The 24,874-nt window shown below is 36.4% G+C and overlaps 1 protein-coding gene across 3 annotated transcripts; it reads right to left on the minus strand.

Annotated features, from left to right (window-relative positions):
• Positions 1-163: 163 nt before the first annotated feature.
• Positions 164-23,618, minus strand: Plx (PTB_TBC1D1_like and TBC domain-containing protein plx). Of its 3 annotated transcripts, none has more exons than XM_071772328.1 (16): positions 16,976-17,170; positions 16,082-16,311; positions 6,924-7,076; positions 6,518-6,706; positions 5,965-6,273; positions 5,531-5,729; positions 5,308-5,424; positions 5,014-5,239; positions 4,592-4,912; positions 4,234-4,514; positions 3,970-4,131; positions 3,548-3,864; positions 3,162-3,414; positions 2,930-3,048; positions 2,562-2,786; positions 164-2,217 (listed from the first exon to the last, which is right to left on the minus strand). In XM_071772328.1, exons 2-16 carry the CDS (start codon positions 16,196-16,198, stop codon positions 1,315-1,317), a joined length of 3,891 nt encoding a protein of 1,296 aa, XP_071628429.1. In that variant the 5' UTR covers positions 16,199-16,311; positions 16,976-17,170; the 3' UTR covers positions 164-1,314. The 3 variants fall into 3 exon arrangements, with proteins under 3 accessions (XP_071628429.1, XP_071628430.1, XP_071628431.1); XM_071772329.1 differs by having other exon boundaries at positions 16,082-16,338; XM_071772330.1 differs by lacking the exons at positions 16,082-16,311; positions 16,976-17,170 and adding an exon at positions 23,092-23,618.
• Positions 23,619-24,874: the final 1,256 nt, after the last annotated feature.

The following is a 24,874-nucleotide window of genomic DNA, read 5'->3' on the forward strand; positions in this document are numbered from 1 at the left end:
AAATTATTAATTTATTTTTATTGAATATTTTCAATATTTTTATCTATCATCACAATAAGATTAGCAAGTCAACAAAACATCAATGGAAATCTTAAATATTTCTTAGTTTGCAATACGAAATACAAAATATGATCTATACTATACTATCTATGATAACAAACAATTACATATAGGATATCTTTATTTTCGTCATAAGATATGATTATATACCTACTTGCATTATTTCGTTACAAATAGTATGTCACTACAGTTATATATGTATAATCACACTAACTGATAAAATATTACAGAGACCTGAATACTACAAAATATAATTTTATCATCTTTACGTATACCTCTATTTCACATTAACGTCTGTCAAAACGTCAATTTTGGTTATTTTTTATAAAGATTGAGTGATCTATACTATTCTCTAATTTACAACGCTCTAATTTGATATGGATGTTAAATATCGCTAATGCTACTGTCGCAAGTATCAACGATGGTAAAACTGTACTATAAAGAACAGTACATACATATATATATATGTATATGTATATATATATATATATATATATATATATATATATATATATATATATATATATGTATATATGTAACTATCCCTGATATCACAAGGCTTGTTTTGTGCAAAAATAGTAATACTTAAGTTCTTTGAATCTTACAGTGCATATATAGCAGCCTATACATTAATGGGTTTATCAATATTTTTTCAACGATACAACTGCATCTACACATGTGTATATATGTATATATATATATATATATATATATATATATATATGTACGTAGTACATTATCTATCTACATACATATCTACGTATTTATCTCTAACAATAAGAGTAACTAAAATCGTTTTTTATCTTACTATAAAATATATTTTAACACAGAGAAAGTTTGGCACTTCCTTTGGCAATCTGAAACTGGTTGCACTGGTCTCTTTAATACCTTATTTTCATATCTATCTTGTTTTCTGAAACAATGGATTTTCAATCGATTATATACCTGCACCTGCGAGATTTTCAAATATAATGTTCAATATTGTTTCAGTAGAATATTTCGCTCTTATAAATTGTAATGTATTGCCAAACGTCAGATCTGAATAAGAATAGAAAAGAATCATTTATCTCTCTCGCACATATAAATTAGCTAGTTTTGAAACTTGCCTGTTCAAAAACGCGGAAATGAGTAATCAAATATAAAGATGCAATCTTTACTTTAAGCTTCTCATCACCAGTATCGTTTTAAATATATATTTTTTATGAAAATTCTCTTCGATAAGATGCTCTTTGAAGACGTATTTGAAAGTAACTGTTATCTGTTTAGAGAATCGGAGTTTTGTTCGGGCTTCTGTTTGCTACTATCTTCCTGACAACTCTGACTAGATTTCACGGGTTTGATAGACTTTAGTTTCGTGGTTCCGCTAAACCGGAAATTCACATCGCTACAAGTATCGAGTGGATGTATGGTTCCTGTCAAATTTGTTAACGAATCATTACTTGTAACTTCGAGTTTGCTAGTGGGAACCTTTCTTACAGAGCCTAATTCATACGCCGACTTCGACGATTTCAACTTGAGTTTTAGTGGTAACGATATCGATTTCTCCAAATTGGTAGCTGGAACCTTTAAATTACTCTCGTTCTGTGGAAGCGGATTGTTTGCCAGATTCATAGTATCCGTAATTTGAATATCGATGTTGACTGTTTTAGGATCATTCTCATCGTTGTTGCCTCTTACCACTTGTTCGGAATACTCGTTTCTAAGAGCCGCTAATTGCGCGCGTTGCCTCTGTATGTGATTGTGCGAGTTCGAAAAGAACGAAGAGACTTTCTCTAATTTCGTTGCTAAATTGGGTTGGCTCAGAGTCGACTTCAAAGGAAACGGTGTGTCCATGCTGTTATTCCTCAGAAGATTTTGAGATTCTCTTCCAGTCGAATTACTTTTTATCATTCCGTGCTTGTTATCCTCAATGACTTTTAAAGGATATGATTTGGTGCCAGCATTACGTCGTTTCTCGACCATACTCAGCTGTGCGATTATCCTCCGAACTTCACCAGGGACTTCGATATCGGCACGTGTATCCGCTAATTGCTGAATAAACGCGCCTAATGTGGCCACCGTTACTTCAAGGCTGCGATTCTGAGATTCAAGTTTGTGGATAGTCGCTTGTTGCATTGAACGCGCCGTTTCGAGCCTGTGCAAGTTGCTCATAGTAATCTGTAATACAATTCCAGTATTATGGCGATAATAACAGAGAAGAGAGAAGTAAAAAAGGCAACAGAATAACATCATATAAAAATGAGGTGAATTTATTGTAAAATTTAGATTAAGGGTAGAAAATTATATCTAAAATTAATTTTATGAGATTTGCCTTCATAATGCATGATCCATAATTTCTCATATATTTAACTGCAATTATTTTGTATTTTACATGGCACTTTAATATCGACAATATATTTATTAATTGCTAAATGAATATGTGATTATCATTGTTTCAAAATTGCGATTCTAAAATTCAAGTACCAAGAATCTCGATATTTGATAAATGTTTCTCGAATTACCTCAAGTTGTTCGCTAAGCTGCGCAACTTCTTGCGTGAGTTGTTTATTCCTTAATTTAAATCTCTCCAAATTCTCCATTTGTGGCTTCACTGATAACATTTCCTCTTGAAGCACTTGGTATTCTACTCTGTATTCGTTCAATTGTTTTGTGATTTCCAAGTCGGGATAAAATACACGTTTCATTATGCGATCTAAGCTTTGTTTGTCTATTGCTGGCACACGTGTCTGGAATTAAGAATAGAAATATAATACCGATGATATTTATACAAATTCACTATTCCATTTTTTATTTCTTCCAAGTTTCTGTCATTGCTTTCATTTTTTATTTCTTATAATTGATATTAAGGATTAGAATATCATAACTTTACCTTGAGATACTCCATAATTTCTTCAAAACTATCGCAACATAATAATTGATCTTGATGGTCTTCTAATAATGCGACCGATACACGGAAGAGGACTTCAGAGCTTTCCAGAAACAGCAAATCTAAAAAAGTAAAATCAATTATATCACAACATCTTTATAAACCGAATATATATTATTGTGTGTGTGTGTGTGTGTGTGTGTGTGTGTGTGTTAAATGCAAGAATGTATCTTACCAAAAACTCTGGTTACAAAACCTAAAGGAAATTGGCTGGAAAACAGCGTCAATAACCACGGAGCGGCATATAAAGTAGGTGAAACTTCATGTTTGTCGAAATGATTGTAAATAGCTGGCAAGCGATCGTGTAACAGCCTAGAGAGTTGATATAAGTGTAATTGCAATGCTGCCATATCTGGCAAGTACAATTTTCTCAGTCCTCGGCGAAACATTAGATGCCGTAATAAGAAAAAGGCTTGATCCTCCGCCATCTAAGAAAATTAAGAAATAATATTTTATATAAAAAACTGATTATTGTAGAACAGAATGCAAAATTCTAAAATTATTGAATAAATTCTTAGATAAATTATTGGAGAGTAATGTAAAACTTAAAATTACACTCACATGCAATAGAAGTACTCCAGCGACAAAACTGAGGCCCTGACAATAACCGACTTCGTGATCTAGCAAGGAGTAGGCCTTCAATAAATTGAAAAGTGCTAATTGACCAGGTCCCAAGGGTGAACTAAAATACGGGTGACTTGGGAAAGTTCTTCCCAAATCGATAAGGATAGCATGCTGTTGAGATGTGAGTTGCTTCAGGAGAAGTTCATAGGGTGTGTTATAATTTGGAAACTCTTGAGTGTCTATAGGCGGTTGCTTCAAGCAGAACTGTTCAGCTAGAAACTGCCAAACCTCACCTCTTTTTCCCTTCGGTACACCTATATTCAAAAGAATTTATTTTATATATAAAGAGATTAAACGAAATATCAAATTTTAGAAATATACATAATGCTTGATTGAGATGTATTTTAATTTCTCGTTACCTTGCTTAATAGCGTGTAAAAGCATTTGATTATCACATTTAGTAGAGACTCGCGATTCTTTGCTAACAAGAAGATCCCAAACTTCCATTACTTCACGCGCACAGCTACTAAGCTCGTCGTATTCGAGTTTGATCCTTTTTACCGTTGCCTCCTCTTGACGTTCTGACATTTTATTAGGTAATTTAGACAACATGAATACATATAAAATATAAAAAAAAATAAACATATTTTCAGATACAGGAGTGTTGCGTCCTCTAAGCTTACCTCGAAGCTTTGCGTTCTCTTTTTCCATTCTTATAAGTATTAGCTGTTGATTGATCGCTTTCTTCCACAAATCTCGCAATTCTTGTTTCGATCTACGTTTAACGGATATTTCCGGATTTTTGAGAATATTGATTTTTTCAATTTCTGTAGCGTTATGATCTTTATTCGGCGTCACAACTCTGTTTAGTATCGTTTGCCGCCACGAACTATTAGGTTGTATCGTGTTATTTCCATCAATCTCCGTGGGGGACGTTTTTGGTGAATTACCAACTTTTAAAAAGCTGTGAGAAATATAACAAACGAGTAAAAAATAAATGATAAAAATATTAACAAAAAATTCCAATAAAATTATACTAACATGTCCATCATGGAACTCTTTGGTCCGTTATTTACAACTATTTGCTGTTCAGGCGAAACACGCAATGATCTCGGTCTACTGGAGTCCGGCGAAATGTCCAATATAGACGACTGTCGCGAATTATCTGGACTCTGACTTCCATTCTTTTGTATTCCCGTATTCAAGTGATTCGTATCTCTCAATTGCGGGCCTAAGCCAAAATCGTCACGCGAACCTTTTCTCTTCATGAGATTGTCAAAACTATTTGTAAGAGAGCGTTTTGCTTTCATAAATATCGTGCTACCAACGCCGACACTTAGATATTGATTGAGAAATTCACTCCTGCAATGTAAAACATCATGTCAGAGTGTTTTATTCGCAAAATATATTTTGATACTAACAGGAGATTTGTACTTATATATATCTAGTTTATACCACATTACCTATTTTCAGCCGTATCATGTACATGTCTAGCTTGTTTTGACTCGCAATGAGCACGCAATAGTCGCATTAAGAATTGATTTTGCTCTCGTAGACTCGAGGAGCTTGCACCAATGTTACCCGCAGCCTCGGCGCCTTTATACTTGCTCACAACGATCTCCTGCTCGTCTTCCGGCAATAATTCCATACGGGAAAAGATAATACTTTGCACTCTTCTATCATTTTGTCCTAAAAATGATATGTACGTATAAAATTGAGTGAAAAAATACACACTATTCTTAAATACAAATCTTTACCTTCAATTTCTTGGCATAATTTATTATACCAGTACATAGGACAGTGATCGCAAGAAAATACAGGATACTTCTCCTTTCTTACAACGTCGCAAGTCGTAAGAAACGCTTGACTAATCGCTGCAAAGAAAAATAAAAATTATTATTAGCATAACAAATTTATAATTCTAATAAGAATAATAGTGCATGAGTCTTACTGTGTCATAGATAAACTAAAAAATCTTGCCTGCAACAAGGTCATCTGCGACTGATCCAGACTGGCATTTGAAGACATACCCGATGAAGTATTCTGATTCTTTGCAAATAAATCCAAGGTGCTCGGGGTTTTTCATGCCTTGCGCGCAACTGGCTATATCTTTTAATTGTTTGTGCAAAAGGACCTGCTTTCTATCAGGGCTAATCAATCTCAGATCAAATCGCCCAACCTAGGAAATATAAAATTTATGTATGATAAATAAGTCTAGAAATTAAATGTGTTCTTTCTCTTCTTCTTTTTGTTATTATATCAATACAATTTATTTATGTTAAATAAACTTTTTTATTTATGTTCAATTATTAATGTAGTATATGTGACTTTATATTAATAACGATCGTAGAATAATTAATATCAATACAAACAAAATGCAATTAAAACAAAAAAAAATATTTTTATATCCGCACCTGAAAAACCATAGTGCGATTGTGATCATCGTTTCCTTTAAGAATAGAATCTCTTCTGCCGTTTAAAACACTGCCAGTGGACGCTGCGCGATTTCGCATGATTTCAGGTACAGTGATCTTAGTATTAGCGGAAGATTCGGACGTCCGATTCTCATCACGACCATCGTTTTCTGCGGGGTTGGCGGTTGTTCTTGGAAAAGTCTCCACGGACCCGCTTAAAACTGGCGGTATTCCAAGCGGATTCACGCTTGGAATTAAACTGTTTCCCGACACGTTCTCGATACTGCCTGATTCACTAGCGGTAGATTCCTGAAAATGTAACGGTAAATTTCCTCTTCTACTTGGTGAAAATCCAATCATTTGTTTGCTTGTGACAACTATGTGACTCTAAAGACAAGTACAAGAAATATTTTTCACAGCATTGTCCGTCATAAAGAGAGACTGGTGAGTGCCAAAATCTAAAATTTTTATTATTATAGCTATATGACTTCTGATTCAACATATCACGAATGTTTAAAACGGAATTACTCGATAGGTGAGAAAGCATTCTTACCGTACTATTTCTCCTATTAATGGAAGACATCATAGCTTGACGTTTCAGCCGTTGGCAATCTGCCAGAAGATTGCTCGTTGACGATCTTGATTTTTCGAGTCCATGAACGCGAAACTTTATCAGGGCGTCGTCAATGAACGATTCCGGTACTTTCGGATGCGATACTTTGATCTTGCCGATATAGAATACCTGAAATCCAAGTGTAAGAAAATGTCAAGATATCATTAATTCTCAAGTTTTAAGTAATTAAAACACGAGTGAAGATTAGATAATAGCCAAATCTTCTTCTTAATTCAGCTTCAAGTAAACTTCCGGAATGTCGTTTTATGTGTTGAAGTTCCATATAATGAAATCGAATTTTCCTACATAATTATACTATTGCAAGACATAAAAAAGGGATAATTACTTCGAAGAATTGCGAAGAACTCGGAGATATATCGGCACCTATAGATGTCAAGCTAGCCGCGTTGCTCTGCGACCGCTGGGGCAAGTCCTTATCTCTCTCCATTCGTTGGGCTGCCGAATGTTCCTTCATGTCTTTTAAGGACCCTTTACAACTCTGCAAAAGAAACAAACATCACGGCGTTATATAATTAATCGTACCGACGCGACGCGTTTGTCGTCAAAAAATTGCGTCTATTTGAGAAAATGAGAGAGAGAGAGAGAGAGAAAGAAAGGGGGAAGCAATTTACTATTATCAGAATATTGTTGCAAGAAAAAATACTTTAAAAAAAGGAACAAAAAGTACAAACAACTGATTTTGTTTCAACTGAGATTAATTAATAACTGAATTTTTTCTTTTTTAAATGATACGTATCACATTAAAGGTATATATATATATATATAATCCTTTGTTTTATTCACTTTTTTTCGTTATTTCATTTATATAAGAACAACTTGGAGTAATAAAACGTTTGTTATCTTTTTAGTGACTTTTACTCTTACAATTTTTACTATGTTGCGCTATAAAAAAATGTAAATTCGCAAATATTAATTATCTGTAACTTTCCCCGTGTGAGAGAATATTTTCGCCCGAGAAGAAAGTCCGAATTTAGAAATATTCCGAGATACAAAACGTTACGACGGGACCATTGATATACTAAACGGATTTCGCAAGGAAACGTGCATCAAACGTGGCTGATGGCCGTGGACAGAAATAACTTATTTCAGCAGCACTCGTGGACTGCATGGCTCTCTCATCCTCCGTCTTTGTTTCGAAAGAACTCTCTCTCTCTCCTTCTAATTTCTTCCCACGTTCCACATCTGCTGCACATCGTCTTTGTGACTTCGCTGGACTTCGCCCGAAAAGATACTTTAATTTAGCTCTAGAATGCACAATAACAAAGATTCGGCGCGTGGATCAAAAGAAAATTATAATAAGTTACGACGAAAGAGAGAGAAAGAAGAAGAGAGACGTAATAAAAATAAAAGTAAATTGAAATTTTCGGAGATCTAATTTAGATACCGTAAAAAAAGCGATTAATTTAGGGATTGTTGAAAACAGAAAAATTAACCTGAAGTATAATCAATATAGGATGAAGAAGATAAATGTCGCAGAATTAAAAAAAAAATCTTTATGCGTTCAGTAGCATTATATATATTAATATATAAAATATATTTATTTTGTCCCTTTTTTAGTTCGCAGCAATTTTTATATAAATGTTTTCATGACTTTTTATTTAAGGAACTTTTGTTGAACGAGTCTTTTCCTCGACATACATCAGTTGATTTCCGTTGAGTCCGTTTGATCTTTTTTCACACTGGACGTTATTATTCATATTCTTGATGTGGGATTGAGAGCGACATAATTTTCCTAATGAGGTTCTTTAAGGCCGATAGCACGCGAATGAAAATTACAGAGGACAGGACAATGCGGCGCGGCGATATTATATACTTATTATATACGACAATAAAGTAAACGTCGTAAACACTTGGTTTTTATAATAATAATCACAATCTCTAATGACGTGGAGGGTCTGCATAACGAATGATGATCCTCCTGCGAGTGCGATTATTCATTCAAAAAGCTATTCTATCGCGTGTATATTTGAACAGATACCGAGAAAGTTTGCCTGTTTAGTGACACAGAAAGAAGACAATTAATAGAGGGGCTTCTCGTATCCAATTAAGGCACGTGCTTTGTTATGTTCTCTCCTGTGCTTCCGCGAAGTTGTGCAGTATTATTGCCATTATTGGTATCCGATGGAAGCGGCCCTTCGTAGAGTTTATTTAACTTCTCATTATGCTCGACGTCACACGTACGTCATTAGGGATTTTCCGATTAATATAGATAACGTTAATATGATCTCTTGTGTTATGGCCATTTTGTGACAAAGGTTCATTCCAATCGGAGGGGTGGCCTTTTCGGAACAATCCCCATCAACGTGAAATAATAATTAATCGATCGAGACAAGGAGAAAGCAAAAATAAAAATAGATGTGAACATATAATTATAGTTTTACGATATAATTTATAGACATTTTATCAATGTTCGGATATTATATTATATTGTATTGTTTATTGAAATGACGTTTTGCCAATACCTACATACGTTTCGCAAAACTAGAATTGTGATTTTCATTTTAGAAGGATAAAAAAAGGGGGGCATTCGGTTTTCCCCCAATCTAAAAGCCGCGCACATATTTTTCTCAATAAAAGCAATTCGCCGGGCGATGAAAATAGACGTTTGAACTATTTCTCCCGATGCTATTTTCTTCTGGCACTTGGCACTTGGCACTTTGCGTGCGTTGAGGCTAATACATTCGACTTTGTCTCTCGATCGCAATTGATCGAATTAATTTTGTTGGCATACGTCATCCGATGATCGACGAATCGATGCCATGAGCGTGATGGCAATTAGATTCACGTGCGAGAGCAAAGTTAATGCGTGCGTGAAGCCGAGTTTCGTTTCAATTGAGACGATATCGCGAAGATATACTTGACCGTTCGTTTACGGATATATTTCTGCTCAAGGACGAGCGTGATGCAAATTGTGAGAATAAAAAATTTATTTGTTGTTTCTTTCCCATTCGCATGACTCCACTCTTAATCAAATATCAGGAGAGTTGATAACAAAGAAGCTCTATTTCAACATCCAATTGCACAAAAAAAATCTTCAATTTAGTAAATGGAGTCACAGTTGTGTATGCAATCTATAATATTTACCAAAATGCAGAACATTTTTTTCTCAGTGTGCAATCTATAAAATAATGTACCTAATAACAATACGCTTTGATTCTGTTTAATTTCTTCCTAGGATTATCGAATAAGTCCTTAATTAGTTGCTGTATGCTGTATAGTTGTATTAATCGACGTTATTAAGGCGGGATTGACAGACTAGGTATTATCTTATTTTCAATTGCTCTGCATCTATCTTTAACCCTTCGTGGTCACTAGGGGTTAGCATGACCCCATAAATTTTTCAAAGCAGATTTACACTAACGATATTACACTTACTTTGTGATTTTTTTTCAGTATGTAAATATTAAATAATTAACAAAATTAACCCTAGAGAGTCTTTCTGGGGTGATATGTCACCCCACGCGAAATTCAAATTGCGCCCCTGCCTTAGGAAGGTTAGTTTTCATACCGAGACCCTAACCATAATTCAGTTTAGTCATCCGGCAGTCGACCTCCGTCATTCAGCAAGTGCGTTAGATCCGTGCAGCAGCTGAAAACCGAAAAAGAAAATCGTTTGGGGTGACGCAGTACCCCCTTTGGCCGTTTACGTTCGACTTTTACCAGATTAAAGTATATTTCAGATTTTTTGTAAAAATCGATAATGAAAAATTATACACTTTATAGCACTCCCCGGAAAATTCTACCCCTGTTTCATATATAATTCTTTAAGATTCGGTCAATTATTTCATTTTTGCTGTTCTTGCACAGCAACTGATTAAAACTTTGTAAAGTTTTTGTGGAGTTAATTTTACTGTCTCCATATACTTTTATAACTTTTGACTACCTTTCAAATAAATAATAATTGACAGAATCTGTTTTACTTTCCATTTCTTGCGATTTTTCCCATCTGACAGTTTTTCGTCATTTCCTCTACTTCAGACGTTCAAAGAAATATGTTTTTTTTAAGAAACGAAAAAATCGCTTACATGCCCTTGAAGGTTGTCTATTCGTCTTTCAAAATTCGTTGGAATTTTTAAAATCGGTGAATTTTATGAAAAACTACAGCATTTTTAATAAAAATAGTCATTTTAGCCGAATTTTTTGTTCTTTCTTTGTTTTTCGAAATTTTTTTACTGTTTTTTTTTACTACCGCAAATTGATGACTACTATCGTCTTTCCTATTAAAAAACAAACAAAATTATCTATTATAAAGTTGTCTAACAACAAATAGAAACATTATAAACGCGGTACAAGTTTGGGGTGTTTTTATACCCCGCTTGGCCTTTCACGTATGAGAAAATTCATAAAGACTCTCTAGGGTTAATATTGCGGCAAGTTTTACAACATTTCAAGAAGGTTCAGTAATTTTTTCAAATCAAAATAATAAAAACTTTAAAGACGGCAGCCGATTAAAGTCGCTGGAGTCGTTTTGACCCCGGTGTGACCATTATGAAACTGTAGATGACTACGTTAAGGAAAAAAATTTTTAAATAATTTTGACAATTTTGTTGATATAATTTGAGTCAAAGAACTAAACTTGACTTAAAATATCTCCATTTCATGTTATTACGATTTAACCTCTTAGTAGCTGGAGTTAATAAATCCTACCTTAATAATCGTACTACATATTTTCACTTTAGTAATGCCGGTTTAAGTATTTATGTGTTGTGAAGTAACTTAATAACAATTAGCATAATTCTCTAAGAATCTAAATATTTACGTGTTAAACATATACACAAATTTTAATGTCAATGTTAATGACGTTGCCAGTAATTAAAAGATATTTTTCCGCTTTTACTAGAAGGATTAATGTAACGTTTTCACATACAACGAAAAAAAGATTATGTCTACTTGCATTTTACAATACGCATGAAAAATTACAAAGGTGCGTCAAGGTTGTTGCATAAAAAGCAGCTAGCAAAGATACGAGTGCAATAAATTAAACAATATTAAGCCAATATAAAAAAGATAATTTGAAACAGTGTGTACTTTTCGTTTCGACTGCATACTGCATCAACCTTGTTGAAGACATCATTAACACGCGTATGTTTAATCAAGTAGAAACGATTACGTAAATTTTATTGAGTATCATGATAATGTATCACGATAACTGTGTCCCTTTCGATCGACATTTATCACGCAATTAAATAGTCCCCGAAAATATAGAGTTTAATGCTGCGTTGGTCAGCAACAATTAATAATTATCGAATCTGTATGTATCTAGCTTTTTGCTAGATTTCGATTTAGCACAAATTTCCGAGAATATTACGCAAGCGTGACTCCACATGCAAAATTGCATCGCACAGAGCAGCGCAGGAAAAAAAGTATCTGCGAGAACGTGTAATTACGCTGTACGCTTTAAAAGCGTTACGCGATTCGCATTTTATCGTCGCGGCCGACTACTATTTAGCATACCGCGAACAACGCTTTTTGCACCTGAAGAGTTCGTACGCTACACTGACAGTCATTATGTATAGCAGAAGGGTCGGAAATGCGAAGAGAGCTAATTTATTCCTCGCGCGAATCTCCCTCAACCACATGTCGGAGACGCAAGGAAAGAATCATTAGTGTCTTTCTTTCTCCCACGAGCGACCTCGCGCTGTATGATGCCTCATTAGCAGTCGCGCGCTGAAAGCACGATGATTATGATGTAAATGCACACACATGAGAAGCATAACGATGCATCGATTACTAATAATTAGTGGTAATGGAATAATTGTGTCACTTTCGATCGACATTTGTCACGCAATCATCAAAATGGGGTCCTCGAAAATAGAATTTAATGTTGCGTTGGTCAGCGACAATTAACTTATCGAGAACATTACATAGCGTCACCTTGGTCGAAAAGCCTTGACGATTATTAAAGTCGGAACTTCGTTCTTTTGTCTCTTGCAAAATAATTAGTAATACAAGATACTATAGATGTAATCGAGATATCTGGATATACTCGAGTGTTGGCAGTATTAGACAGAACATCTTGTGTTTTAGAGGAAATAACGCTCCGTATATGATTATGCAGGCATATTGTCCTGATCCGTTCACAAATGGCTGAACTTTCACCTGCGAGCTGGGTTAAGTTTATTTAAGCGCTATGAATATTATCGGTAACGATATAATATCTTATAATAGTTTCACGTAATGAAATCTGTTCGTGTAATATTGGATGAATTTTATGTAAAATTATTCACATTTACATTTACATTCACATTTGATATTTGAACTTGCTTTTATGTAAATCGATGGAAACTTTTAAAGAGTTAACATAACAACCGTTATGTGTATATGTACAGAAGACAAAGAAGTTATAATTTGTTTGCACTTCTAAACTGTCAGTAGAGAGTTTATACATATATAACTATTCACCCATAAAATGTCAACTCCGTTTATTAAAGCGAGATATAACTTATACATAATAATTATAAATAAATTTAACGTGATTGAATCTGAAAGTTTAGTTAAATTAATTCCGCATAAATCTCGGCATAAATCAACGAGTATTAATATTATACGTAAAGCTTATTTCCGTCGTAAGAAGTGGAGCAATAAATATTCGAATGGACTTCGAAATTTTATTGGGACGATGGTAATTTATTGAGATGCGAAACGGTGCGAAGTAAATATGCGAAGTAAATATGCTGAGAAGAAACGTATCTACCAGTATTTTTCTCGATGCATATATAGATATAAGTAATCGAATTTCCTAGAAATTTTTCCGTGTAACGTACGGTCGATATATCGTTGTACGTGACCGGCAGTGGCAGAGAAGTACGCGGAGCGATCTCGGAAAAAAAATCCTGTCGGTTACCATCGCCCACTGTCATCTGCATATGCAGTAAACACGAGGTTGGCGAAACGAGGAGAAAAAAAAATATTAGTCTGTAGAGTGCAGTGTTTCTCAACGTTCTTTCAATTCGTAATCTTCTTTCAGTCTTACGTTCCATCTTTCTTTTGCTCATTCTTATTTTTCTTCATCATCTTTTCCATCCCTATCTTCCCTCACGGATGCAAACAAAAACCGACACTGATCACGATAGAAGATCGGACGATCTATTTAGAAATTTTATATATACGTTATTCCATTAAATGTTTATTATGTACAATATTAATAGATTGCATTTCTAGGAGGCCATTAGCTCATGCCGAGAACTATTGCCGATAAATAAACGCTTCGATCAATCAATTATCGAATTATTTTACCGTCAGATCGTCCGGTTCACAGTTATTACCGCGTTCCTAAGTAGCGTGCACGAGGATCGCCACTTAAAAATTCTCATCACGAATGCGATTACGATAGATGATGCAGTTTCAGTTGCTCCCAATAATTTATACATGCAGAGTTAATGCGGGTTTTTAGACTAACAAGGTAGCAATTATCGAGTGCAGCGGTCATCGAATGTTTGCTCGTTACACGTGCAAGCGTATCGACGAGCATCGCGTGGGGGCATGATCGTATAAAGGCTCTGTATTACAATTAAGCCCGATGTAAACCGCGTTGAGAGGATTCATTGCCAAGTTATAGGCAGAACTCTGCAGAACTCTCGCATGCAGTGCGTGCTCCACTGCTCCATATGCGACGCGCTTGCGTATGCGAACTCGCTGCCAATTTTCGCGATTACGTGTCTACGTAAAATTATCTCATCCCTCAGTGTTACTGGAACTTTGGCGAGAATTAGTGGGACTTCGACCCAGACTTTGGCCAGACCTTCCGGGAATTCCGTCTATGAATAAAATAAGCGTCAGAACGGGAAGCTTGAAAATTTGTATAATGCGCATTTTCCCTGTTAAATCTCGCGGCGAACGAGTATGCAAACGCATCGAAGAATCCGGCAATTCGGACAGGAATGTCGACGGTAGAAGCTTTCATGCTTCTTACGAGGGAATCGGAACACGGTCAGTCAACGGTTGCTGGCAGGCCGACTTGGGATTTCACGTCGCTTGTCCGGCGATGTAAATTTAGATCGCTGTACGCTCGGTTTCACAAAAATACGCCTTTCCGCTCTATAGCGGAAGGAAGGAAAAATAGATACGGGATATATAATAATTTAGAAACGAGAGAGCATAATCTAGAGTAATTTTTCAAATGGTATTATAGGGATCCTGAAATGTTATCATATATTATTAAAGCAAATCTTGACGCTTTTCTTGCGAATTTCTAGGTGGAAGTTTGCAAAACTTATCGCTAAAACGAAGAAGAAAAAAAAAGAAATAGATGCTATGCACGTTTTTGCACTGAGAGAAAGGTTTTGTTACTATGTGACCAGCCAACATTTTTTGCTGCGAGAGCTAATTAATTTTGCAATAATAGCAAAATTTTTGTTGCCATAGCAAAGTTTTGCTGAACTTTGCTATTGTAACAAAGGTTTTGTTATTATTGCAAAATTAATTCGTTTTTTGCAGCAAAAAAATGTTGGTTGTTCACATGGTAACAAAACCTTTCTCTCAGTGTGACGTTTCCATCAGTGACGTGTTATCTGCACAATCTTTTGATTTTCAATCGCTATGTGTTGGGAATGTTGGGATACAAGAAATGCAGTGAGTAATGCAAAGTGAACTCCGAGAAAAGCAGATAAGCTTTAATTCAGTGTCACTTGCGATTACCAATCTTTGGCAACGATAAAGCGGTGAAGTGTGCGATAATGATGGCTGGCAGATTCCGTGATAAGAAATCTAGGTGATGAATACACAATGAAGAAAATTAATAACGCCGTCATTCGCCGTGACGTATCGAAGCGACACGTTCCACTCGGTAGCACCGGGTTAGCTTTAATTAACCCTTTGCCGCGCGTGTCATCAGCAATTACAGCGAAATTTCTCGGCATCCTGGACGAAGGATGTAAGTAAACAAGATTTTCCAAGTAATAGTTTATCTACATTTATGCGACGTTCATTCAATTTCAGAAAAATTATGAAAATTCTGAAAATGTAAAAGAAATCGCGCGCGCGTTTCAGAATTAATCTGAAACAATACTTAAATTAAAACGATACGGAAGAGAAGTTTCGACAGAAAAAATTGTCCAAATTCTCTTAACATTGCCAATTGATATTATCAAATATTGCCTCACTCGTTTGATAACGTCTGATAATGATAAACAGATAAAAAGACAAAGAGAAAAAAAACGCGGAAGCTGTTTATACTTCATCTACGTCCAACTTCAGAGAGACACGAGTAGAAAATAAAATTACGTAAATAACTTTAGCGGTCATGTATGACCGAATGATTCGCCGAAGCATGCAGTTTCACTAAAACTATCAATGAGAAGTGAACAGACACGCTACATCATTACCTATCACAGACGTATTTATGTAATTACGCAATTTACGTAACTCCAAAGTATGTACAGAGGATCGTATCAAATACGATTTGAATGCGAGCTTCGAAAAAAAAAAAAGAGATCGTGGCTGAATTCGCGACTGTACCAGTCGCTAAATAAAGTGCACACGTACTTGCGCATTCGGCGAAGCATGATCTTCCGATGCCCTGACCAAGGGCTCCTTAGCGACTTTGCTGCCGTCGCTGTAAGACCTGTAGGGACTGGAGGCTGATATCGGTACCGTTATCATCTTGACTTCTGATCCTTCGCGCAATAAACTTCTTCTATAGCGTTATTCTACCAGTCTCATGCGGAATAAATTTGCACACCTTATTACACTCGGTTATCTGATGTCTGTTTGTTCTACAAGTAAAGTAACACGATCTTCAGCTGGTCGTCGAAGTGTCATTGACCGAGATCGGAAACAAATCGTTTCATTTTTTTTTTAACTAATAATTTTAATCCATTAAGACTAATGAATATATACGATTGTGGTCGCGCTAAATCTTTCCGTTAAAAATTTTCCTTCGCGGGCCCAATGTCAATTGCTTTTGATAATTGAGAGTATTTTTCCAGGAGCAAAAAATATCGTAAAGAATACAAGTAGAAGAGCTCTCGTGAAACGTGCTAATCGATCTGTGCGAAAATATGTAAATGTATAGTTGTGAAAGTAATCTTAACAAAAACCTAGACGAGAACTTTCAAAATTTTATACCAAATTACCACCGTGGTTTTTTCAATACGAGTATCAATACTTTACATGCCTTTTTTACAAGTGGATTTTTATATAAATGCACGCAATAGAATCGAACTGAAAGGCAAAATAACGATTTGCAATTATTTTTAGCTTGTAAATATTGAATATAACCAAATCGTAATAATGCCAATAATCTCAATATTTGTGCTAAAAAATTGGAAGCTCCAGTTGGAAACACGGCGAAGGGAGCCTATCCCAAATTATTAAAAAAAAGAAAAAATGTCAGTCTCAAGACTTCTCATCGTCAAAATTTATCCGAGTCAAACCTACGGTAAAATCTTAACTACACATCACTGTTATATTTTTTCAGCGTCGGTGCAACGCAGTTATAAGTATTTTGCGTGAGTTTCTTCGCGATTTCAGAGACGATCTTGTTTTCCCGCGGCACTTTGCAAAACGTGTTTTCGCAGTTCGCGTCGCTCGTCGTCTTCGTTGACGGCCGAGCAAACATAGACTGACGTATTGGAGCACGGCGACGCCATCCACGGGACGAATGAACCACTCGACTGGTGGTTGCGCGCTGTCAGGTAATGCACGGTCTCTGTTTAGCACACCCAATATTCCTCAAATGTGAAAACAGTGGCGCAGTTACGGCCCGGCGTTAGAAGGGGTTGGTAATCATGATTTTTCGGACCGGGTACTCGCCTTCCAGGCGAGATATTTCCACACGAATGGCATTTTTTTTCCTTTAACCCTCGGAGGGGATCCAAATTATTTCGTGTAAATGAAGATTAAGTATATTCTGTCCTCAACTTCATTTAATGAATTTAATATCGAAGGACTTTTATATATTATTTAAAGGGATATGGAGATTTCAAAAAATATAGCGTGCTAATTACAATCGATTTGAATGCTTGATGAACTGCATGTGCGAAAGAGCGTTAATCTGCAAAGCATTATATTCTAAAAACAAATTTTAACGAAAAACATTGATGCTGCTAATTCGAAATAAGTAAATTTTAAATATTTACGCTACAATTTGAAATTAATGAATTTTATAATTTCCAATAAAATTATAATAATACAGGTTGAAGTAAAGACTGAAGTAAAAACAACAAAGATAATTTTGGCCTTTTATTGCGGATGATATTAATTTCGCATTTACGTATTCGTAGATACGTGCCTGTCTTAACACTACCTCTGTTATCATACGTTCTCTCATTTATGCGGTAACTCGTCGCAATTTACATATTCATATTATCGCGAGTCGCGAGTGTATACACCTACGATATGTCTTTCGTAAACGGAGATGAAACGGCGAGACGATAGCGTGCGTTTGATGTCAGGCGATGCATAATCAGGTTTGTTCCACCAAGCGACCGCGATTGTATACAGAATGGAGCCGATTTCTGTTCGAAATGAAATAAGAATACCAATGCGTGTGCCAGTGAACCATGAAAGGTCCTTTCGTTTCTTTTTCTTGAAATTGCGTAAGCCGTATTTCTATTCCTATGTGGTACGTTACTGTTGCGCTCGTGAAGGACACGTAGAGCGTCATTTTTAATCGTTTATGCAGCCAACGTTGAAAAGTGCGATGGACAAATGTGCAAAAGCGACACGCGCGAGACATTTCGTGACATTGCAAATAACGCTAAAAAGATTTGGAAAAAAAATTGTCAAGGCTCTTCCCGCATCGTTTCAAGTATCTCTAATCAAGATCAGCTTGACTATATAATTGTACCGTAATTAATCCGTTATTAATTCTGTTTTACTTAATAATAAATCAGAGATTGCTTTGATACTCTCTCGTGTCACAAGATATGTTTACATTTTGCATAATTTAAACACATTTTAACATAACGTAAGAAGCTAAATTGCGTTTCTTTATATCAAGTATCGTGCATTTAATACAAGACACGAGTAGTCACGAGGTAGACAAAAAAAGGTGGGATCGTCAGAGGATTATTAACATTAATGGCTTAATAGAAAAAGCGAATATAAATAGAACAGCAGTGCTGGAAAATCCCAGCAGTGCGATCCCGCTCGATCACATGCGTCATCTGCAAAAACCATGTGTGCAGCAAATCCCGATGATAACAATAGAAAGAATATGTGTGTAACACATCGACCAGGGACTGATTAACGTTACACTCTTGACAATCGGTGGTATTATGTAGATTGTAGAGCTAATGACACTATGTTATCGATCCAAGAATGCTATCTTCACACTGATTTAAATCGATCTACCAAAGAGGAAGTTATGTAGCATCGACCATTATTTTACTGACATTTGAAAAAAATAAAATCTGAAATTAATGAAGTACAATACTAATCGCTAGTTCTTTGCTACTTGTTGATATATTAATCTCACTATATGTATAATAATCCATAAATATATTTTAATTATTTAATATCAAATACATATATTTAATAAATAAGTAAATAAATATGTATATATCTAAATGTTTTGTCGTACAAAAAAATATGCAACATAAAATACAATATTAATATTCGCATATAATGTCGCGTGCAAATTATTATGCAAAGTGTTATATTTATTCTGGAATTCAGTGCGCTGTTCGCGGAAACGTAATGAACTATGTTGTACAGAGAAGCAGAAAAACAAAATTAATCACCGTTAACACGTCGATTATCATGATAATCATCCGGTGCTCGACTTTTCAATAGCGCTCTGGTGATCTGATCACTGATGATCGGTTCGAAATTTTTTTTAAACGTTTGTGAAAAAAATGTACCTAAAATTCTAATGACACAAATTAGCCAAATAATAAAATGTAAAGTAAAAAGTACGTTATTCAATACAATCCATGAAGATATAGTCTTACTTTGTCATATCATATTTGTCATTAATATTATAAGTAGTTCATCCTGTGTACTTATGATAATGAAAATTCTACTATGGCGCATACGATAACACATAGTAGGCAACATGTTAAGCTAAGCTTATATTTACTTTCGTGCTGATGTAGTGAATCTAATTTTGCACGCAAGAAAAGGAAACGTGCTATTATAATCGAGATAACCTCGCATTATCTTATCGAGGCTTATTCATAATGAGACATCGATGGGCGTTTCTGATATTTATCGTTTCTTTGTGATAATAATAATAATAATAGGTGCATTATATCTAGAGTGTGTGAACTACATTTTATCGGCAATCTCAATAAGAAAACAGGAAGAAGAAGTAGAGGCTGTTTTTTTATTATTCGCTTATTTGAATCATTTATAGACCGTCGTTCAGGTACGTAAACTAGCGTTGTTTATACGTAAAAATTTAACTTAGTACTGACTTGACATACTATACGTTTATCTTCGCGTTTCAGCCGATCAGCGACGAGCAAGTTTGGCGCAACAGCGCCAAAAGGTAAAATAAACATAACAACTACGTAGGTTATATAACGTCCAGCTAAATGTTTATCACGGTTAAACAGCGTGACTAATAAAAGTTGTAAATAACTGCATATCAACAAAGGCTCGACTCGACAACAAATAAAAGAATAAAACTCGCGGATGCAGATCGCGTTGTGACAAACAAGATGGTAATATAATATAATAATTAGTATACGCAGTTAAGTCTAAAAATTTTGGAAGTTTAGAAACATAATATAATATGAATAAATTTCAGGGGTCTACATTTTAAGACGTATCAATTATTTTGCCAGGAAACAATAATAACAAGTTGTTTTTGTAAATAATAACAACTATAAATCTCGTGGCACATGCTGGCATGTGATTTCAGGTGATCTGGTCGTTCGTGGAAATCGCACGTGTGTGTGAGTTTCGAGTCGAAACTCGGTCGGCTAAGTACGCGTTTCAGCTTCAGACGCGATTGACGCGAAACGCAGGAAATCTTTACCGATGCGCGATGGTTCACCTTTTTCGGGTGCGCGGCGGCCGCGAGAGACGCACGGCCACTTACCGGAGCGGACGCGGAGGTGTGCTCTTTCGCTCCCTCTCATCCCGTCCATTCGAAAATCGGCGTTAACTTTAAAATCGAGCCACTCCCAACTTGACTTTCACCGCGCGATTACGCGAGGCGAAGCGAGACGAAGCGAGGCGAGGCGAGACGAAGCGAGGCGAGGCGAGGCGAGTCGAAGCGAGATTTCAATTTAAATGCCTCGTTTTACCCGTGTTACGCGACCCCGCACGAGATACGCGGATTGACTCCGCGCGACACGAGCTGGCAATCCGCGAGCGATAGTCTTGACGATTGTTAAGGACAAACTTAATAATAGTCGCGATGAACCAACGATATATGACCGTGGCGCACGATTGGCTATCTAGCGAACAGCGATTTCTCGACGATTGGCTACTTTATGCATATATCGACGATGATCGGAGCCGCACGTAAGAAACACGTGCACCAGAAGCAATTAGAATGCTGGATTCAAGCGTGAGAACGAGAATACACAGAAAAATAAAAAAAAATTGAAAAAAGCTTTAAAAAGTATAAAATAATATTTTTAAGAATCCCTTTCAATTTTTTGAAATTGGTGCAAAATGAATAATATTTTTAAGAATTCCTTTCAATTTTTGAAGTCGGCGCCAAATTAATAATTACTAAATTCATTTTGCACCAATTTCAAAAAATTGAAAGGGATTCTTAAAAGTATTATTTTATACTTTTTAAGGGTCGATTCAGACACAGCCGTGCCGTATCCGTACCGTGCACGAAACAGAACATCAGACAAGGATACCTATTGTCTCCATCCTTGTCTAATGTTGTCTCCATCCTTGTCTAATGTTAACGATACGGATACGGTACGGGTACGTACGTTAAACCTCCAATTTTGAGTTAAATAACATTTCATTATTTTTAACTACCATGTGTGTCGAAATTTATTATTTTAACACAAAACAGTATTATTTTAACTCCATTTAGTTGAATTAACATTGTTAACGACATATCGAGTAGAAGCAGTGGCAACCTACAGGAATAGTTAAAAATGACTCAAAATTGAGTATAATTTGACACTACGAATTGATTGATTAATCGTTTAAAAATTTCGATATTCATTTGAAAACGCGTGTTTTGAAATTTGCAATTGCCGTGTCATCAAAAGTGATTGAATACAACGCTAAATTCAAGTTGAATTTAAGAACAAGGACAATACACGTTCAAGAAATCCGACAATGAGCGAAAGCTTAGAGATGAATATCATTTTATAACAATGTACACAGAAAAAAAAGAACATTCTTGATTTGAAAATATCTTTAGTTTTAACGTGGAAATCTTGAAATAAGATTACATTGCGTTAAACTTGTTTGAAGAAAACTTGGTGGAATGAAGTCATTATATAGTTCAACCAAGAAAAAAAAGTTGAAATAAAAAGTTGAAATTCTTATAAGAAAAAGATATAGATTGTTTCGTATATAAGCAAGATATATAATTTTCTTATTTCAACTTTTTATATCAACATTTTTTTCTCGGTTGAACCATATGACTTCATTCAACCAAGTTTTCTTCGTTTAACGCAATATAATCTCATTTCAAAATTTCCGTTGAAACTAAAGATATTTTCAAATCAAGAATAATTTTTTCCTGCTGTGTAATAATCATTTGGAAATTTGGACCCAATAGAAATTCATTACACGTAAAGTTTGAAGCCCAGAATAAATAAATAAAAAAAAATTCCTCTTGGGAAAGAATTTGCGTAATAGTATTCGCCGCAAAGATAAGCTATCGCTTAAAATATCATTATGCATCGTGCACGTACATACGTATAGCATATACACATAACAACACGAAGGAATAACAGCTTAGCTCTAATAAGAATATTAATGAGTGAGTTTTCACTTTTTTATACGCCTTAATTAAATATAAAGCCTGTTCGTGAAACAAATATATTTTCTTTCATCCTAACTTATTGCACTATAATTCAGAAGTGCGGTGAAAACGAACCAGGCCTATATTTACACATCAAATATTATTCAAACACGCGAGTCCTTCCGCCGCCGACTTCTGCGCATTTCTGTTACGTTCGTGAGAGAGACTTGCTCCCGTGAGATTCTCTCGCACGCACTTCTCCGAAATCTCTCGCAATTGCAACTGGTCGCAATTGTCTGCATTGTCGCGACAACGTCAGTGCAGGCTACCAGGCCCCGCGATTAAGCGCGCCTCGTCAATTGCAGCGCAATCACAACGATAACGATCGCCAAGAATTGTGGAAACTCTTCCTGTTTACACGCTACGTGGATAAAGCCTAAAGTCGCAATTATCGAGCAACGGCGCACGGTACATACGTTTGATATACGTTCTACCGTGCGCCCGAGTAGGGAAAAAAAAAACCCGCTCGATCGCGCAAAAACATAACCTAATTTCGCAGAAAATTCGCGAGTTTCGCGACGGGGTCATGCGTCCTCGTCCAAGGATTTCGCGTTCACAGCAAAAACGGGATGTCTGTCGTGGGAGGACGCGTTCTTACCTCACTCGCGACTCCACACTCGCTCCAGTTGGCCCGCCGTGACAACGCGACTAAAGCAAATCGCGAGTCCCGCGGGAGCTCCGCTCGACGCCGCGCCGGAGCGATCCTCGGATTTCCACCGGCCACCTTCGACAACCTCGTCCTTATTATTCCCGTCCTCGACTCGCCGTTGACGATCCCGCCACGCTCCGTGTCGTCCGCCGCATCTCATCGGGTACGAACCGCGGAACCACTGACACTGACTGCTGGCAGTGCTGGCGGGCTCCGCCGCCTCTCGCGATCGCTCGGAGGAGTGAGGACGAGGACACGGGAACTCGCGGCACGAAGAAGGCACTCGCGCGCGTGCGACACGACACTCACTACGTTCAACGTAGAGACGTGCGACGTTACACCACCTGCGTGCGACACCGTTCTGTTTGGTTTGGTTCTATCGGTTATCAGTTCTCTGCTCGGCGGCCGACGACACTCGACACTCGCTTTGACGACCACTGCCGCGGCTGACTCGCTTTTGTTTACTCTCAACGGCCCTCTGTCGGTCGGAGAAGAGAGAGAGAGAGAGAGAGAGAGAGGGGGGGGGTGGGGATTGTGGGGAACGTCCTTCCGCGAGAGAGATCTTTGGTATACAACAGGTAGATGACTTGACCCTCCGCGGTTTCGGGCCAGCGACGGATTTCACGGATTCCGGGAGTTCGATCCTTCAGTTTGAAGAGCGACGGGATCCTTCGAGATTGCGAACCACTACAATCTCGCCACAGATTACAGGAATTGAAGACTGCTTGACACGTACCGAGTATCTCCCTCCCGGATCTTTCGCCCTGATGATAATTTGAAATCGAATTATCGAGGGAAATTAGTTCGTACATTTGATCACACAGCTGTTTTCCCGTATAAATGAGAGGCTTGAAAATAAAAAAAACCTTCCTATCCTTTAAAGCGTCGATGAAAGTTTAGGATCGTCCTGAAAGGTGTTAAATGATACTGTTCGTGGTAAATGAAAAATATTAAAAGAAGATCGTCAAGTTTTTGCGTCATGAGATTGTTGCCGAGCACTTGATTCGCGCTCGGTTCGCTCTTTCAAGAGATTTTTCTTATATAAATGCTGTTATTGCGTAACGATTTAATCGTCGGCAATTAATATAATCGTTGATAATTAATAATCAATTATTGCGGTTAGTTCTTACGTACTATATGTTTACGGAAGCGTTTACTTTAATAACTTATTTTACAATAATTCCTCCGCGTAAATAACGGAGTGAATTACTCGTTTACGCGTAGTGAATTTTATCGTAAGTTACTATTATACAGAAGTAAAAGTTCGCGTAAAGCCCCTTGCACAATGCTAGGCAATAGGCAATAGGAACAGGGAATAGAAATTAGAAATCATGTATATATAAATGCAGAATAAACAGTGACACAGGCAAATAGACACAGAGTTTCCGTCACGTTGGAAATTTCTGTGTCTATTGCCTGTTGCCAACCAATCATAGCATTCGAATATTTTTTAGGTTGTAATTAGCGATTTTTTGGTTATTTCCTGTTCCTATTGCCTGTTGCCTGGCATTGTGCAAGGGGCAAACACGTAGTAACAGTGAGAGAATAATATATATCAATTGGATATTATTGAGCAAGTCGTTCTTTAAATAACGAGGATCACGCAGGAGAATCATTTTACACTTATTTATCAAAGTATGAAAATATGATTTAAGATTAGCAAGCATTGTAAACATTGTAAATTATAGCGTAATTATCTAAAAATATGCGCAATGCGTAAATATATTAAAAA

The sequence above is a fragment of the Temnothorax longispinosus genome, chromosome 3, assembly GCF_030848805.1.
Source record: "Temnothorax longispinosus isolate EJ_2023e chromosome 3, Tlon_JGU_v1, whole genome shotgun sequence".
Lineage (NCBI taxonomy): Eukaryota > Metazoa > Arthropoda > Insecta > Hymenoptera > Formicidae > Temnothorax > Temnothorax longispinosus.